Source organism: Mastigoproctus giganteus, chromosome 13 (genome assembly GCF_048544385.1).
Source record: "Mastigoproctus giganteus isolate SK-2022 chromosome 13, ASM4854438v1, whole genome shotgun sequence".
NCBI classification, from domain to species: domain Eukaryota; kingdom Metazoa; phylum Arthropoda; class Arachnida; order Uropygi; family Thelyphonidae; genus Mastigoproctus; species Mastigoproctus giganteus.
In genome coordinates, this window is record NC_143587.1 from 85935040 (window position 1) to 85954877 (window position 19838).

At 39.0% G+C, this 19838-nt stretch overlaps 1 protein-coding gene across 1 annotated transcript in view; it reads right to left on the minus strand.

Annotated features, from left to right (window-relative positions):
* The window catches only part of LOC150076235 (dual serine/threonine and tyrosine protein kinase-like), a 56582-nt gene that overhangs the window by 17181 nt on the left and 19563 nt on the right, over positions 1 to 19838 (minus strand). The window contains exons 2-6 of the mRNA XM_090387977.1: positions 5556 to 5758; positions 4032 to 4160; positions 2776 to 2982; positions 2058 to 2410; positions 474 to 772 (exon numbers count right to left, since the gene is read on the minus strand). Coding sequence (XP_090244103.1) covers positions 474 to 772; positions 2058 to 2410; positions 2776 to 2982; positions 4032 to 4160; positions 5556 to 5758 — 1191 coding nt within the window. The remainder of the gene's footprint in view (positions 1 to 473; positions 773 to 2057; positions 2411 to 2775; positions 2983 to 4031; positions 4161 to 5555; positions 5759 to 19838) is intronic.

Here is a 19838-nt window from a genome sequence, read left to right on the forward strand (position 1 = left end):
ATCTACACCAAGTAGAAAAAGTAGTCAGCCTCAACCACCCCAAACAAGTCTGTTACCATAGCAACACCCCCTTCGCAGATGTGTGTCGGTTTCACACGCGGTCCTAAATATAGACTAGCAATACGCAACAGGTGCCCAGCTTTCATTCAAGGGCTAACTTGTTAGTAGCTTCTTGACACCATCAAATCGGCACTAAGACCGAGGAGGGAAGGTGAGGGGAGAAGGAAATGGTCGTGTGGTAGACGTTCATTATCTTCAACATACTTTACGGTCGGTGTGTGTGTCAACCAGTAGCAGTAATTTATGGATAATTGACATAAATTCCGAGGACTCTGAAGAAATTGAAAAATAGTCTTAAGATTTAGAACTAGTTCTTTGTAAGAATTTCTTTCATGAAATTGCTCTAGTCTATTTTCTATTTCTTAAGTGTCCTTAACTTCATCTCTACCGCAGCGTTCGCTGTTGCCACCTACCTTTAAACTGATAGTTATCCACCAAGTCCAGGATGTCACTGGTTACTCCGGTAATGGTGTTGGCTATCATAACCCGGATCTCCTCTTGCTTGTTACTGGCGATGTCCAACAAGGAACGAAATAACTCATCCTCTCGTTGACGGGCATAGTCCAGTCGCTTCGGGGTGATCAAGATATCACGGGACAGGTCGAAGGCGGTCAAAATGAAGTTTTGAACGCCGCGGGTGTGGCTGTCATGGAGCAGAGAGGCAGCCAGCAACAGATGGGACTGAAGAACATGACTGACAAATAATACGAGGCTGCAAGGGGGAAAAAGAATCAACTTAGAGTAAATTTTAGCAATACAGTTTTACTAATGATAACATTTAAATATATAAACTAATAATAAATTAAGTCTAAACTTATGATACGATTCAGGTAGAATTTATTCTGATATATTAAAACAGAACGTGCACCTATCTGAAATTTATTATGATCAAGTACATCAAAACCAAGAACAAGTTGGAGTAATAACTTATTACACCGCAAACAATTTAACAGATGACTAGAAATAAATATAAAATACAATCTCCTCTGACAGCTAAATTGGTTTCATGTTGGGATACGATGCTCAATATGAACTGTCCAGATAGCCAAGTCTTATTCCTAACGGCTAATTTCAACTACTTGGTGTCCAATAAAGCTTTGGATTCTTATCTTGCATTGGAGCTCTGTTAGCACAAGCAGGACTAGCATCTTCATGAAATGAGTCTAATTCGTGCTATGAGCTTTAAGTAAGTTGAGCTAATGGCTGACCAAAGCATTTGCACTTTAGAGAAAAAAAGACAGTTGGACTCGTGAAAGGCCACCTGCGGGGAAAAGATATCTACAACATTCAATTAGGCAGTATACACAGGGAGGTGTTTGAAACCTGTTCCATTAATTCAAGACCATGGTGAAGGAATGCCTTTAATGCGAGCAGAAGAACATGCAGCCGCGAGTGCTTCTGGATAGTTCAGAAGAATATCTCACGTAGGTGGAGTTTTTCTTCAGTGAGAAGTCTCAGCGATCTTGGCCTGAAACCAGGTCGCCCTTCAGTTAATGAATTAAAGCGATGCAGAAAAGGATCCAAAATTATCGTTTTGGAAAGTTTTAGCCGACAGATGTGTTATGCTGACCAATGTGAAGTTACAAAATGCAGAAGAATGAGAATTATTTTTGGAGCAAACATTTTCTTGGAACAACTGAAACAATCATGACATGGGCTACAAAGACTGAATTCATCTCATCACTGGAGAACCCAAAAAACTCAGATTATCTGATACGGAGTCCATTAGACAGAATGGTCCAAGGTACCATCACGTAACTGAGAAGCAAACTATCCAAGCTGCATAATTTAGTATTACGAATTTTCTTCATTTATCACTTTTTTTTTTACTGGGGTGAGATGATAAGAGATTTTCCAAATATTCTATTGATGATCAAAACTTCGATTAATCACTTGAGTTTTCCATCAAAAGCAGTTGATTGACCGAAGAAACATTTTCTAGCGTAATATTGTGTTCCAAATAAGAAATGTTTAAGAAAGTTGGAGAGAAAGCTCACCTTGGACAATAGTTTGAGTCGTCCACTAATTCATTAATTACGTGAAGAGGTCCTTTGTATTCCGGCTTATCATCTGATGACGGGAAGAATCTGAGGTCAGCCAGTTGCCGATATGACGAACTCTGCGATACTTCGGCGGTCTGGATACTGGAGTAGTGTCTGATGAGAGATAGCTGTTCAACGGGGTATCGGTGGGAATAAGTGGAATGACGCTTGCTATCTTCTAGTGGAGGAGGACTCCCAGCATGCTGACCCGATTCTGTGAGATCCGATTTAGAGGGATGGCGGACGCAGACGAAGAAGACAGGAGTGTTGGGAGCAATTTGCTTTAGTTCACCCAGGTCATCGATGTCCTACGATACAAAAATATAGCAATTAGACGAGTTCTTACAAAGTGAGAAAGATCTTTACGCATGCAATTTATTTCCTTAAGAAAAAAAACTTCGCTTAAAAATTGACCTCAAACCGCCTTCTGCTCTACTTACAATGGGGTCAGGAGTAAGTTAAGATGAAAGAACAGTCATAATTAAAAGAGCAATACACTTCTCTTTTCAATAAAGACCTAGTTTTAGATTAAGGATTTCAGATGTATGGTAAATAAAGTACTCTAATACAAATAGCAAACAGGTCCCACTATTTGTATTAGCGAACTACTCAAATAAGTTTGAAGCTTTTAGTCGGCTTTTTTCTGCTAAGTTAACCTAAAAATAATGATCACCTTTTCCGTTAAGCTCCCTCCTATGGCATAGAATAGAACCGGCGTGAGTCCCTCTGTGCATCTTTTGTACATTTGAATGAAACTCTTCCCATGACCACTAGGTGTCAGTACCAGCTGCACATTATCGTGTAGCAATGGATGTAGTAAAGTGATCTCCAATACAGCAATCTGGAAGAATCTCTCTTCTGTTTCTCCATTGTATGTAGGCTGTAAAGAAAATATTTTAGATTTGATTAATGCTTTATAGAATAAGTCAATTACGAATTAAGTTTAGAGCAAAAGCTTCTGACATGAGCTATAAAAATGTCAAATGTACGCGGCCTGATGTTTCACAACCCACGTACAGTAACTGATTAGTCTTAGTTGTATACTGATGAAAAATAAACTGAATCAATACAAAATGCATTGGTCCCATTGTCATTCACTGTCCATTGAGCAAATCGCTCTTCTCCTTAGGAGCAGGGTTTTTAAAACGCACGATCGAAGAAATTCATGGTTTCCATTAAGAGATCGATGCATTTTATATCAAAGTTTGCATACAATGAAGCTTTTGCCAACCAGAGTATAGCAATAACACCAGGAGAAGGGGGGTGCTTCATTAATATTCAATTTCAAAGCAGCAGTTAACATTTAACTTATGGGCGTGTTTCAGGATGTGCCAAAGAACATCAGGGTCGATTTCTCTCTTAACACTTTCACCTTTTAACTTTCTTACCTTTAAATTTTCTTCGGATTTTCCTCCATGATCTAAAATAGAATCTCACTTCCAAGAAATCTTGACCTAATAAGTGACGTCCTATTCCCGGAGAGACCTCTTTCTCTTTTAAAAAACCAGCTTTACTGGAGGCTTTTTAACTAGCAGGCGAATTCACCCTTGACATGTATCGAACCTGATTCTCTGTCGTCTAACCAGCCGATTAAAAACCTTAGATGTCTTTGAAACGGTCGACTTCTTTTACTAATTAGACCTGCTATCGATGCGCTGCTCTCTAATTAGAGGTATTGTACGCTAATTAAAGTTATATATTCACCCGGGTGACTGCCGGTTTTGGATTTTAGTTGCTGCAGCATTTTAGAGACTAGACCTTCGGGTCACGTGCATGGTTATTAATCTGGCATGTGTCTCGCAGTTTAAAATGTTGCCCATCGTTTTTCCTGATCGATAAATTTTAATGATAAACGTAAAACAGGACATATCTGTCCTATACAAAAGTTAAATAAGCAAAAGTTAAGGGATTCATCACTATGAAACTTACCTCCACTTCCAAGTCAGACATCTGAATGGTGGACATTTTATCTTTGTTAGACTTCAGCTGATCCACTACCTCGTGTCCATTGGTCAATAGCAATTTAGCTCCAGGCTCTTTGCCATAGCAAAACCTCACCTGTCAAGAGGATATAAAACTGGTCAGTCAGTAGTACTATCTTTCTACTTAAGACTGCAAGAAAATAAGGAAAAAGAAGCAATCGACTCGGTACATAAGTGTTAACAAATGGTTCAGCGACCTTCAAGAGTACACCGGTGATAGATGGGCCAGCATCTATGAAGGGTTTCGAATACCCCTCCATGTAAAGAATGTTGATCTTTAACTAAGCACAAATCATCACAAACACGGGAACTTTGACAGAGTCGGTGGGCTGGAGGTCAGCCAAGGTAAACAAACCAAAGAGGTTATTTCAATAGCATGAAAAGCGGCTAGATGGCCAGTTTTTAAGCGGGCGATTTGTTAAAATGTTTCATCTTTATTCAAATCTTCCCAGTATGAAGACGTGCTGGGATTCTTTTATAAGACCTGTCAGCGGTTTCATCTCAGCTTGATTGAAGCAACATTACTTTAGACGTTCAAGTCCTGTATATTCAATAGCAGGAACTCAATGGGCGGCTGGTTTCAAAAGTGCCCATAAAGTAGTCAAAATATACGAGTTAAAAATAGTTAAACTGTCTAACTATAAAAAATTAAAGTTAGTCGATTTGTTGAAACAAAATTAGAATCGTCTTTTCACTGAAAATTTTTCCATGTTGTGATCGTGATGAGCTGGAACTACTCACCTATTAAAAGCTCATATCAGATGGTTTAAAAGCAGTCTATTCTGAGAGATGTGATAACAATAAATGAAACCCATCAATATTTGAATGTGTTAAACTGCCTCGATTTTAACATTTTTCCTATGGTTAAAACAAGGAATTTTTTTGGACTGCAACCTCATTGCCAGTGTAGTACTTTATTTTATTGAAATGAAAGCAATCATTAATCACAAAGGCTAATAGCCTGTTCCTGTCACACGTAATCAATGGTAATATGGAAATTGTCGAATGTCCTACCGGATTTTAAAAGTGAACTGTACGGTTAAATGAATATTGAGTGGACTTCCCACTTACGAACAAGATCAAGAATGCTGTCCTAAGCACACATGTTAAATAAATTCTATTCTTTAAAGTACGGAGCTTTGTGCTCTTCAGAACAAAGCTATTCACAACCTAATGAACTCTTTCAAGCAATACATACATGATCATTAAGTACAACTTTTTCTTTTATGTTTTAAGTGATAGGTTGTCAGACTTTGATTCAACTGATTTACTATTCTTTAAAAAAAATAGTATTTCCTTTTAAACAGAAAACCAGTAGTACTTTAAAGAACATTAACTTAGGTTTTAAACCTTCCGAGAGAATGCTAAAACCTATGTTAGTAGGTTTTAACCTTTAATGAACATTGGCAGTAAATATGAAAATTGGCACCAATTTTCGTAAGATTTTAAACAAACTTAAGTGCCGACTTACCACTCTCCATCGATTACAGTCAACTTCTTCCTCCTCTTTGTTGTAGGACACAACAGGTAGCAGGGGCTGACCCAGCAGCTCATTTACTACGCATGCCTTTGCCCAACAACTTCGGCCGAGGACAATGATTCCTATAGGATTCTCAATGGTGTTCCATATTGTCTTTTCATCTTCTGGAGTCAGAAGGATTTTCGATAATTGATCTGGAAGATTAAACGAAAAAAAGATGGAAATTTTATTATACTATCAAGAACAAGTGTCCAGAACATTGATACAGTAAATAATTACAAATTTGTTTTGATAATTACAAAAAACAAGTGCCTCTTTCAATGAGGGTAATTGTTCAGTTTAGCAAGTTGTAGATTGTCATTAAGAGTGCCAGTGAACCATTACCAAACTTACGCTGATGTTAAGGGCTTTACCGTCTGTTTTACATCCGAAATTAATGAACTAGACCGCTCCAAATTCCGAGTACCATCGAGAAAAACTGCCAATACAAGCGATTTACTAGTTCTATACCTTTATCTTCGATTACAACTCTTAAAACTGACATCTTCAGGTTTTCCACTGTCTGGTGAAAATATGAGCAGCTGCTGTTTGTTAGATCGGGAAGTCAATGGCCAGTTTAGATGGGTTAAGCACGTAAAAGTAGTGCCTCCTTTGTAAGTCAATACCAGAATGGGCTGTAAACGGTATCCATCGAAATCTGTCAAAGAATGACCGATTACAGCTTATCTAGAAATGACACCAACAAATTTTAGTGTCTAGGTTTATGATTGATTTTATACAAGGCAGAAGTGTGGTCGCGGGTAGATATGTAGCTTAAAATCCAGAATTCACAAAGGGACCCTGCTCACTCTGCTTGAGATTGCCCAATTCCAAAGCCGACAGTTACAATTTTAATACATTCTCCAAAAAGCTTTTTTTTTGTGAAGGGATCTATACTCGTGCTTCTGTGACGTCAATTATGCATATTGTTTGACAGGGGAAAATTAAAATATTAATAGCGCGCATTAAGAAAGCAAGTGGATATATTTTCAGACACCCAATGTCCGACTATTTGAAGCTAAACAAAAGAATACACACGGACCAAATCTCTTTGGATTATTGGGAACAAAGAGTTCTACTAACCACGTAGGCGAGTGATTGTAACTGATACGACAGGGCACTTAAACGAGTGTAAAGTACACTTTTGGTATTCTTTACGATGTAAGTGAACTCTGCTTTTTTCTTTCCTACAGACGTATAATCTTTATGCGTGAGAAGGCTACTGCTGTAGCAAGAACGGGGAAGTTAAAGACTCAATATTTCTACATAGGTCTACTTTCTTCCGGCATTTCATCCCCCTTCTATCGCCTTGTCTGGAGTGACGTTTAATGAAAATGCGTGGGTAGAATGACTGGGCATGTCAAGGTTTCGACTGGAAATTCCTCCTTTTTCAGCCCAGTTTCCATGGATGCAATTATCGGATAGTCTTCGTACGCTGGAACTACAAATGCTATTTAAACTGCGCAAACACTGCACCGTTGATCGCAGTTTTAAAATTCCCGTCTCAAGGATAATGAAAGTTCCTTGTCCGATTTTGAGTAAAGGGGAACAAAGTTCCATTTCAGCTGGCATTCCTAATTGGCGTGCGCGTGTTGAATTCCTCTGTCAGAAACAAGTTTTAGAATAAATGATCGCTTTATCAATTGTGTTCAAAATTTTTATTTCTGATTTTGCTGCTAGAATAGTTTCATCTAACAAAGACAAAAAATAGGCCATTTGGCTGATTTTTATATTTCGTAAATCAATCTTTCCAGGTGCGATATATTCGGGATGTTTGGTATAGGTCTAATGCATGAAGTAATAGAACTGTAACGAAACTATTCCATGGCATTCATACCTTACTGAAACTAATAAATCAATCATCATTTAGGCATGTACTGGGATCATTTTAAAAAAGCATTTTGTGTACGTAATATAAACCGAAATTTAAGTCCAAAAAGTGAACTATATTCGGCTGTAAAGCTTAGAGACAAAATTTCCTGATGTTGGTAAAAAAAAAAAGAAGAGTCCATTGGTTTCGCAATCCAACCAATCATACCAAACCAGGCATTTTTGTCCATCACTTTAACCTGTGTTAAAAATGGTGAACCCATCGTTTTGAATAATCTTGCGAACAATGAACTGATCCATCTACGACAGTATCGTTGCAAATTGGAATGTGGAAAAACCACTTCCACAATAATGAAAGGTTTTGTTTCTTATTGGCTAAAAAAAAAAAAAAAATTGAGCATTATATTAGTTATAAAAATACAGTTGGGGTAATTATATTTCTAATTGTTTATATTTTAGCAAAGTTTAAGTCCCGCTTTGAGTAATATCAAAATCAAACCGCGTGAATGGAATTTGAGTTGAGCAAGCAATTTTTTCTGGATGAAAATTTACATAATTGTCTTCAAAGATCGCAGGAAACTAAGAGGATTCCAGCTACGTAACAAAAAAAAAAAATTTATAATACAGGATAAGCTGTTGCAGGTTAAGATAATGAAATATAAACCAAATATGATCTGGACCTTAATTCACTCGCTACCGGAAAGGAAAAAAGTACAAAAATTCAACAAGTGTTATATTTAAGATAATCTGGGATTTATCAGTGGCGTAACCCTCCGCCATCCTCGTGGTCTAACCCCATAGCTGAAATACAATAGCCTGAAACTTTGTGATAATTTCTTACCTGCCCAGGCACTCCTGGGTCATGGAATTATCTAAATATTTAAACTGCAGAAGAGTTACCTATAAGAAATACAGTCGCATTCTCCTAGAGTGGATCGCATCTGTTTAATCGAAAAAAAACTTTCTTAATCTCGTTGTTTAAACTTGACAGATCAGCAGATGATGAAATCAGCCATCCACATCACCTATTCGTACCACGCTGATTTGGAGCCGCAAACTGTTTTCTCATGTGGTGTTTGTTAGATCAAAATTCTTTGTTTTATTTTGATACATCTTCCCTGCCATTGTTTTCAGTTGTAATGCGCAATTGATGTTCAAATTTCTTCTCTGAAGAGAACTTGAGAAAGTAATGTCCCCAGGCTGCAGACATCGTAAATCAAGAACTACAAAAACTTAAATTAGCAAGTTGATAAACCATAAATGCTTCCTGTTAATTCCGTGATTAGAATTCATACATTCAATATCCCTAGTTTTTCATACGCATAAAAAACGTATACAAACCTCATTGCCATTTACATACTAACCAACTGCCGGCTAACTAATTAGCATGCTTCTCGGGAATGGTCATTGTCCTACATACCAGATTTCTTAATTTAACAGCCTTCGACAGTCTCCCCTTTCTCGACAGAAGGCAATCCTTCATAAGCCCTGCTGATGTTTCCTGGAATAGTTTGAGACTATCCACTTTGGGAATGATAGCGCGAATGTATCTGTCACTAAAGTTTTATCGCCATAAATGTAGATGCCACTACTGATGATCGTAAAGATACTAACCACCTCATTAAAGTATAACTGCCTTGCTGAGTTTATTTTATTTTAGTAACAGCGATCCGGTTACCACCAGCTAATTATAATCGGCTTTCTAGAGAGTATTCTGGAGTATTAAATCTTCATTTGGCACGTGCTTGTTTTTAAATGATACAAAATGAATTGTTTTTAATCTTAAATTCCATCTGGAGGATAATAATTATTCCCCTATCACTTTGTCTCAAGGGACCCCATAAACTCGTATCAACCTTTGTTGGTTTTCTTCATTCGAATTTAGAGTCAGAATGGGCGTCGTATTGTACAGTTAAAACTCTCTCCAGCCACCTCGTACCGGAATAAGGTAAGGACCAAAGGGGAGGAGGAGGGGGTCAGAAAGGGCGAATGATAGTGTGAATAACCGGATCAAATAAACAGGAGTAGGGCCCATCGAATAAGCTTTATAGCTAACCCTAACGGCTTAGAAATTAAGGTTAGACTGCGTACGTATACGGGACTCGTCAATCGGCAACTGTGTCGATACGGTGGTATTTATTACCCTACGTTGTCGATAAAACACACTAGCGTCTTTGTACTGGCAACAACGAGAGAAAGTTGTGGCTTTCCAGTAAGAGTACGGGTACGTTGTATAAATACGAGACATAAATATATACATTGGACGGATGGACAGCTCAGATCCAGTTGTTCCTGGCGCGAAATGAAATTCATCGCTGTACGTGTATATCGGGTTACCGTATAGAACCCCCGATAACCTTTATGCAAACAGACTGCGAAAGTTACCAGTATTTCTGGCTGCACATGCAAGAACACGTGCAGCACGTAAACCTTTGATTAATTCCGTCTTTCGGTAACAAAGAACTGCTCCCTGCGCATGTCAGTGTGGTTCCAATTGAAATGTGGTTTTTCCACATTCTAAAGTTTATGAATTCTTTTTTGGCTAATAAAAAAGAACGGGGGGAGGAAGGCCAATCTGGAGCTTCGCTATTGAAAGCGCTCGGGAAATGTCAAGAGCTTACTCACTCGAGAACAGCTTTCTTTTAGCAATCGAACCCAATTTAAGTAGGAATAAAGAAGTCAAAACGAAGTGAATGTTGATCCTTCACTTCGTTTTTAACAATTTTGGGTGAATTTCGAAATTATTTTTGCCCCAAACGCTTGAACACATTCTCTAAGGTAGCGGGCAAAGATGGCGTCCGACTCCAACCCATTTCGCAAAATTTATTACGCCCTGGAAGGGTTTAACCATATCTGGCTAATAAGCGGGCAAGGCCCTCTGCACGTGAGCGCGAACCTGACCACCGGAAGACTGACAAGGTTACTACGGCGGACCGTAAACAGTCCGTTGCCAATCAGGGCTGTTTCTTATCTGGCAGAGGAAGAAATTCGCACGGAGGCTCTCGCCCGGGGAGGGAGCGGCATTGAAGTCGCTAGCCTTTGATTGCTGGTATCGTTCGTCGCCCGTCTGCCTCAGCGGTAGGAATGACCGGCACATAAAGTCGATGTCGTAGGCGTAATGGACGAACAAGAAGAGTGACAAGCTAGTGTTTTTTCTTTTCGCTCTTTCTGGAGCGTTTATTTTTTCTTTATTTTTGGACAACTACAAAACCCGAACAAGAAATTGAGGGGGGGATTTCAGTCAATAAAAAGACTAAAAGAAATACCGGAGAGCAAAGAAGCTTATCTTAAGTTGGGATTTAACTGGGCAAGGTTTCTTAGTCCTAGAAAAAAAAAATTCAATGGCGCATTTTTCATTGTTTTTAATCTATCGGAAAGGGAAGGTTATCTGCAACAAAGTGTCTAATCCCCATTTTTATTTTATTCTCATCCTTCTCAAATTATTATTTATTTAAAAAATGCCCAAGAAGTTCTGTTTATAATCTGGGACAGCCATGTAGTGTCTGGAGTTTTCTGTACTTAGGGGAGTTTCCAATGCTTTCTAATTTGGAAACTCCAAATCTAAATGAGGTAATTGTAGAGACTTTCTAACTCGAGTCAATGAAGACTCGAATCAAAGTATCGCTTCCTGTTGCAAAATCTTGTTCAATGTTCAAAAAAGTTTTGTTTAAGCTCATTCTTTGCCAACCTTCAGAACAAGGGTTGAGGTTTACAAGGATTCTAAACAGATGAACAATGTGGCCTTCTGGGACTTTTATTTTTATGAAAGGATATTTTTCTAAAAACATTAGGGACCTATTAAATGGAAGAATCGGATAAAGAAGATTGAAAGGATGTAAAAATAAAGCAATTCGAAATATTAAGAAAATGGGAAATTACTTATCTCAGTGCAGATAAAGAGCACGTAGCTGTCAGTGCTTCTCCAACAGACCCAAACATCTCCACAGAGTGAGTTCAGAAAGATTTATGTCAATCTATTCGACACACTAAAATACTGTTAAGTCGTAACTAGACATTGATTATTATAGTCCTTTGTTATCCAAATATAAACGCTTTAGGTTATAGAAAAAGAGAACGATTATAAAAGGAACTTCTGAACAAAATACTATTTTTCTATTAAAACTGATAGAATCTAGTTATAAAAAAAAGTTTATCTTGCGAGTTCGTTGTGCAGAAAGGGGCGAAATCGAGAATTTTAAATAAAAAAGGGGGAGTAATAAGTAATTAAGTTATATGGAAATCACAGCAGAGAATTGTTAAGGAGAGATCTTAAAAGACCAGTCTGATCAGCTACTATGACGTAACCGCAAAGGAACTGGATGCAAAAAATTAACATCATACCTAGATTGATTCTAATCTTCTGCTACTGTTCCACATGAACTGCTGCTGTACAAATTGGAGCAGTGTGGCTTTTAGGGACAGGTTCCTGCTATGGATAAAGGGAAGGCTGAGTGACAAGAAACGGTTATTAATGGCCTCTTCTCTTCGTGGAGAAATGTTATTGTCCTTTGTTATTAGGAAAGCCTTCTGCTCTTCATACAGCAATAAGATCAGTAACACATCAAGTTTTAAATGTTTTACGTGTGCTGATGACACAAAGATTGCCAATGTGGCAGTAATAACGGTACGTTACTTCAAAACCTGGATGGATTAGGCAAAAAGGGCAATTGAGGTTTAACATCGATAAATTCAAGGGACTCCATCTGGATGGTGGAGAACGAAAGACTTGGAACGAAAAACTTGGTTCTGTCAGTAATGTACAAGAATTTTGCCAGAAGGACAAGGGGTGATTATCCCGGTGTATAAGGCAACGGTTAGGCTGCACCTTGAGTACTATGCAAGGATCTGGAAGTCTCCTTTTTACAAACCATGAGGCTCTGTTGGAACAGGTGCAAGGAAGAACAAGATTAAATCAGCGGCATAAGAGGGTAATCTTACCAAGAAAGTCTTCCGATTTTCAAATTGCAGCACTTTTTTAAACCAGACACCTGAAAGAACTGATTAAGATTATAAACGGATCGAGTAAATTAAATTTCAGTGCATCCTTACTTTCTCGAATGATACAGAGGCAAATTAAGTTGGACGGATATCTGCAGGAGAGATGTGTCGAAATTTGCTTTCAGACAGTGGATAATTTATTCAAATTTAAGAGATTGGATAAATGAGGTTTGACTGATGGTGTATAAATTTTCTTGCATCATTTGCCTGTATACTGTCATCGCCGTTCACTAATGAGGCCTTCGTAAGCCTGCTATATCTTGTCAATCTACAAGATTGTATTGTTTATTAAACAATACTTATAACGGCCACGCAGGCTTGAACCAGAGTCTACTCAAAAGCGTGTCAGTTACTGTACTGTCGTGTTTGACCTTCGGCTCAATAATAATAATGCTAAACTTCACTCCGAACTTTTAAAACTTCAGCTCTTTTAGGACTTCTAGATGGTGTATTCAGAGTCTCCACGGTTATCGAGATAACCGTGGAGACTCTGAATACACCGTCTAGAAGAAATTCATTGTCTTAAATCCTTAAGAGTTGGAGGCCTGTGTCCACTTAGTGGATAAAGTCTGCAGTCCGAATCTCCGTCGAAAATCGAGATATTATTGAATTTTGGGGCGAAAAAGAAACCAGGAGTCAGTACAATAACGCTCTGATTTGACTAAGGGATAAAATAAAAAAAAAAAAAAATGCCGATACCTACGTCCACTTGAAACGAAACAGTTCAATTTCTATTGATTACAAAGTGGCAATGCCTATCGTCGTCATCAGGATTCAGACCTAGACTATTCCAAAAGGGGTGGGAGAGTGATAGGCTAACCAAGCCATGGGGGAAGATCCTCCCCCCTGCCTCTTCCCATGGCTGTTAACTTCCAATCTACTTGTCTATCGTAAGTTCGAGACGCACTGCTGGTATCGAGAACATCGCCACCTGAGTATGTCATTGCCGTGACAGCGGATCGATTTCATTGAGAATGAAAGAAGAAAAGTCCTCAAGCCTTCACTCGAAGACGGGAATTAAAAAGGAGTCGAAATTATAGGACGTCTGGCGGGTAACCCATCTCACGAGGAGGGGTGTCTGTTGACCGTTACCTCGTTCTCACGGTTCACTGGACAACCGTATCATCGGCCTGGTGTGTTCTCGTTTCGATCGCCGCAGAACGGAAGTCCCATTGTACTGAGCAATGGATGAATTGTTACCCAGGAGATAGCAGTGGGTGTCAACGAAGCTTCGCGGCCATTAATTTCGTTTACCGACGGTCGTTCCATAAAAGAAACTGGACTGGTTATAGCTGGACATTCATCAGCGGGAAGCTCCTAACAGTGTTTTCGCGCTGCATTTTGTTATCGAAGGAGATTCTTCATGAATATTAATACGAGATCTTCCTCGAAAAGAATTATTGGGTTCCCGCATGAGATCACGATCGTGGCTCGACGAATTTAGCAATAAATGAGCGTTCCTTGCTTCGAAACGCACGCGCAGTGCATGATGTACAAAGAAGAAAATGCAATATCATCGACGCGTTTCAAATAAAGATGAAGAACCACCTCTAGACGGCGCTGTTACAAGCTAAAAATTGTGCTTGAAGTAAATCTAAACCTTCTGAAAAGATTTCATTTAAATGGATTCCGTCGGACTCTTCCCGCTGGCAACCACAAGAGGTGAACTTTTGCTAACAGAAAGGTCAAAGACAAATTTACCCGCATTCGATCGAAAATCTGTCGAAGCCACTACACAAACGCCACCAATATTTAAAGAGCGCAGCTATCCTCGCTCGAAAACCTGCGCACGTGCCAGTTCCTTTGTCCTACGTGAAGAAATTTAAGTGTTCAAGTGTGACCTATCATTCCGGGTCAAGGAACTTGTCTCTCCCCACAGGTTTTCAGCGACTGTTTGCTCGCTAACAGGGAAACACGAAAGAAAGTAATATTAACGGGCCATGGAGACTCGAATTAAAGTGTTAGGCGAGAAAATATACGCCACCCGACACTTATCCGGGAAGGACGTTTTCTCCATCCCCTCCACTAACAAATCGTTTGCTTTCTTGAAAACCAACGCACGTTATTAATCTCCGGAGTCTTAACACTTCATAAGTCATTTGTGAATGACAGCGTGTGTAGAAAAGAAGCCATTTTGATATATTGGGTGTTCTCAGCTCTTCTTAAGACTGCGTATTTCTTTCACTGGAGAGAAAGAAGTTTCTGTAACTCCATCTTAGTTGAAAAGATGGAAAATCGGTATGAAAGCGTCAACTGTAATGCGAAACAAGTCGGCACGAGTTGCCTTGGTTTTGCACCTGAAATAAATAGCACTGTTTTTCCTTAAGAAAAAGGAATTTGTAGGGTATCCCAGGCAACTCGGGAACTTCCTTCAAAATAGATGCGATGCACTTTCTAGCAAATCTTTTGCTTTTTTGGCTGTGTACAAATTTACGCTTTTAACAACGATCAAATATGAAATAAACAATTTTCAGTTCTGTGTTGATGGAGGAAGATCTCTTTCCATCTGCTTTAAAATCGAGAAGTGGATCGATCAGCATGACACAGTGGAACACTTTCTCTGCACGGTTTTTCATCCAGATGGAAATCAGTAGGCCCACTCACTACCTGCAGGTGAGCCTTCTTTACACCTGATTCTTAGAAAAAAAGGGTGCAAAATATTCGCACGTTGCCCTTCGTCCGTGTGAGAATTTCCCCTCTTATTGAAGACATCGGACGAATAGCGGCTTTTTGTTTCTTGTTTAAATCCTTGAGTTAGTGGAACGTGACACAGAATAGTAGTTTGCGATCAACGGGATACCACGAGTAATTTATGATCTCGGCACTTAACTTTCGCCCCAAGGGGAGGCTGGTTTAGGGGTCTGGTATTGAACAAACAAGACGCGTTCATAAAAGGAGTGTGTGAACTAACTTGCTGACTTTTCCCCTCACACATCCAGAAGATGTCTTTCTCCCCATCCCCCGTCCCAACCCAATCGCAGTTCTTGCATCGCAACGACATCTGTTGGAGAGATTGACTCCACTTTCTGGATAAAGTGCTGGAAAGAAACTCGAGTGAGTGACAAGCAGCAGCTATTTCTCGGAGCGGTTTCTTTGGCGGTACAAAACATTTCGAACAAGACAAATGATGTTCATTTTCCTGGCGTGGTATGAGTAATGATGATAAATACACAGAGGGACGTTGAAATGAGATCATCAACAGCTCAAAAACTGTCTTTTCAATATTGATGGAGTTCTATCAACTATTTGATTTTACTACTATTTGGGATTATTTTATTTGTTATTTTTTGAAGTAGGGTCTAGACAAATTCGGGACGTAAGGGAACGAGCGTGTTATATCTGTAGTTGTGTTCCAAGTCAGGTTTGTCAAGGCCTTTTCGTGTGTCATTGATCGATTCGAACCGGCAAGTGGCATAGCTCCTATCCTACCATAAAGAAAATTAACAGAGAAAACAATTGGAAGCGCCCACTTTAATACATCCTACAGAAGTTTATTGGCCTAATTTGAGACCTCTCGGGGTTGCTGGAGCATATCAAGATACGCTTACGCATTAATTATCAGACCACGCGCTGTCCGGGACACTTAGATATGGCTGATCGGGACATAAAAATCAAATCCGTACAGTGTTCAGATTTCTACATACACTACTACGCAAACATCCAACCTTAGGCATAAAATTGTTTTGAATTCAGTACACGTAGTCTGTAGCAGTTGGTGTTTACACCATTAGCCAATTATTGCATCCCTTCCCTCAGAAATTTTTCCTCCTCTTAATATTTCCAAGTGTTGCCGATGTTAATCTCTTAAGTAACACTTACGGCAGCCTATTCAACTGAAAGGCCTACTTATTTTAATTGCTCCTGTTGTTCGATTGTCGATGGATTTTTACTTATAAGTAGGGCACATTTCTTGGACCCTCCACAAAAGCCCCTTTGTGAAAATTACTGTGAGAAAATTGACTACAAGGAAGATTAATTTCGACACCGTTCTTCGGTAGCGAGGCGACTGAAAGGACAGTATTAAAAAGTCACCGAAATAGCATTCAATCAAGACAGAGATTCATAAGCCTCCAGGGAGAGAAGTTTCCTTTAATACTCCGGTCGATTGTGAGAAACAGTCTATCGCTTCAGGATGGGGCAAACATACTCCGTGGTGCATTAACACCGATATAATAGCAGCATTCTTCCTTACTGAAGTTACTGCATCAAGGACAATATACTTAGATGCAGAAAATCATTCGCATTACCATCACCTTGTTCATTCGAAGGTGCAATGATCGAAATTAAATGCATGGTTCACAAATGAATTTAATCTCCTCCTTATTAGGTAGAACCAACAACAGCTTTACTTCAGTTCAGTGGAAGTGTTTAAGAAAATAACACTGAATAAAGCGACATCAGAAGTATTTGCAATTCAATTCTCTCAAACTTTAAACTGTTTGGGACATGTTTAAGTCACCAAAGAATAAAGTTCCACCTAATCAAATCTTATCAGGAGTCAGATTTAAAGCTACAAAGAATAAAAGATTCGTCCTGCCTTCTTATTCTGATGTTGAAGATGTTATTTTATAGAAGCTGCTACAAAGCTACTACTGGAGAATTGAGGACCTACTTCTGAACCTGGAGGAAGGCTCACAGTTGAAGATTAATGAAGGTTTAAAAACTTGGTACTAAGGCTTGGAAAAAGAGGGGAAAAATCTGGATGAATGGTTACTTAAAATACGCGAGTTTGAACGTTATTTAATCCTTTCATTTCTTTTTTTTCATATCACGTTGTATTTCATTTTGATGTTATAAATATCATATTGTTATTGGTCACTTTAAATGGATTTAGGTATAACTAAGAGCACCAACCAACCTTTCTCTGGCTTAGAGACGTTATAAATTAATTCAACTGTATATTTTCATCTCAGATTTGAACAGGCCCGATATATTCGGCTAAAGCCTTCTTTGGGCGAAGTTATTAGTACGGACGCTCTCATCTACCACCCAGTTGTCAAGATCTGAGATTGTAGGAATATTGAGATAAATTACTTACCATTTGTGGTTTCAAAATGCACTGAAACTGCATGAAAACCGTTCTCACATAAGTGAATCTGCAAGATAATTTTTCCTGGCTGAACAGGTAAATTTTACCAGATGTATTTATCCTATAAAAGCCAAAAGCGAAATTGGTCAGAATTAAGTATTGATGAGATTAAAGTTAATCGATTTTTACCAAAATAGTTGGAGTAATAAAAGATGAGGAAGGATGAAGTTTTTCTTCGACTGTTGGGCCTTAATTTATAATCTTTATTATTACAATAATTTTTATTCTACGAAGCATCTTAATGAGATGCAATTGATGTCTTAGGTTTCTCACCGTCACCAAAATCGAGCTTAAGAATAATTTGTTATACACAAAAAAAAAAAAAAACTTCCTTAGCAAACAAAGTTTTCCACATAACGGCCAGCTAATTTTCTGACCCTGCCTCCCATCCCGTTGTCTAACATTCAGACGTGTTAACTGCACCCCGACTATAGCCTCCGAAACAAAAAATTGTCCAATCAGCAATTTTCGCAAGCAGTGGTCACGTAGAAGGCTCCCTTGGGAGAAACAGAATCAATTCTCCGGGTGATGCTTATCAAAGCTTCACATTAGAAGCGCCCCACTTATCCCTTTCCCCGGCTGCCTCCATTTGTATGCCATGCACATTCGCATCTTGTATTTCAAGTTTAACCGACAGCTAGTTTGCAGTTGTTAAGGAAGTTGACAGTTCTAGTTTGATCACGAAAATAGGGAGGAAAAATGCGCACGAGAACTCAAAGACGGCAAACATTTCCACAATCCACGAGACAAGGTAGCAGTTTGGAAGGGCTGCCATTCAAAACCAGTCTTCGGTGGCCCGTCTGTGTGCGTACCAAAACACTGCCAATTGCAGCACTCGTCTATTCCATCTAAGGCAACGGACGCGAGAGGCCCCCAGTCGGTCCGTCACAGCAAAACCGGTTGACTCCAGATTTCGCCGACATGGCCTGTGTCAGGGTACGGAAGTTCCTTCTACTGCGAAGGCTTTCTTGAGGCGAACAAACAGTCCACTGCTAACCTTTCACCCACTGGAGACCTAAGTGGGCCACGGTCGACTGTAGAAAGATCGCTTGCAACCTCCGGATGCAACTACGTACGCCATAGGATTCGACTTTAAGCTCTAGAGGTCAGAAAGTTTTTAATGGGTTAGCTACATTTCTCCTTTCAGCCCCCTTGGTCTTCTTTAGGGAAGAGACGCCGCAGTGACCCGATGCCACGAAGTGTTCAACAGTTCCAACCTGTTTCAGTTTTTATTTCCGTGCGAAGGAAACCGAATTTCCTTCTTAGGTACATTAATCATGAGAAATTGGGGCCGTATATACGATTCATTCTGGTTCAGCTCTTTTGTAGAAGAGCAACAGTTTTAGGTATATTTTATCCCTTAGAAACAAGAGAATTTAGTGTTAATAGTATGATTTAGTTTAATTCAGCAGCATTACTCTTAAATTTGCATATTGAAGAGGTTTTGATTTAAGACCACTTTGACGTTGACTAAGCCAAATGAGCAAATTGGATGTTTCAATTAAAACTGCACTGGGGAGGGGAGGGTCTTTCTGCTAATTTTTGAACTGTTATATTCGAGGTGAATATTTTTTGGATTTGATGTTAAAATAAAAAACATTGAACCAAGTTTGCCATTTAGGTTTTTTGCGATTTCAGAAATTGTTCGATAAACTGCTTTTCTTAAAGAAAAAGTCTCGTCTCCCTCCTTAATTTAGTCTGAAAGCGTCTCAGTCGTTCTGAAGCGAATTAAACAGCTTTCATTTGAAGAAAAGGAAAGTTGTAATCTGAGAAGAGGCGACACAAAACTTCCCTCGTATAGTTGTGAGCTCGATAAGACTTGACAGCATGCGCACTGAAGAGTGACAACCTTTTTTGTACCTTAAAAAAAAAAACCAAAAAAAAAACCCTGGTGTTTATATTCGTTTCAGAAGCACACCTATGAAGTGTTTACGCTAAACTGAGGGCGGGGAACAATTTCTCAATGAGAATAAAAAAGTTGATAGACTAATTGAACTTGTCCTTAACGGTCCGGCTTAAAACATATTCGAAGCTTCCACCCCAAATACGACAGAGGTCCAGCGTAACTGTAGCCGAGTGGTAAAAGTAAGAGTACAAGCGTTTGCAATTTGACAGAGGTTCTACCCCACTGACTGCTAGATATGGTCTTTCTAGTGTTTTCCATCTTGTAGACTCTTCTGACCATTCCGAAGTATAAATATTTTTTTATTTATTCGACCATTCAAATCTTTAAGTATTTTCAGCTTAATCAAGTTTGAATGGTCGAATAAATAAATGAACATTTGTGTTAGTGGTTGAATTTCAGGCGCATCAGCAAC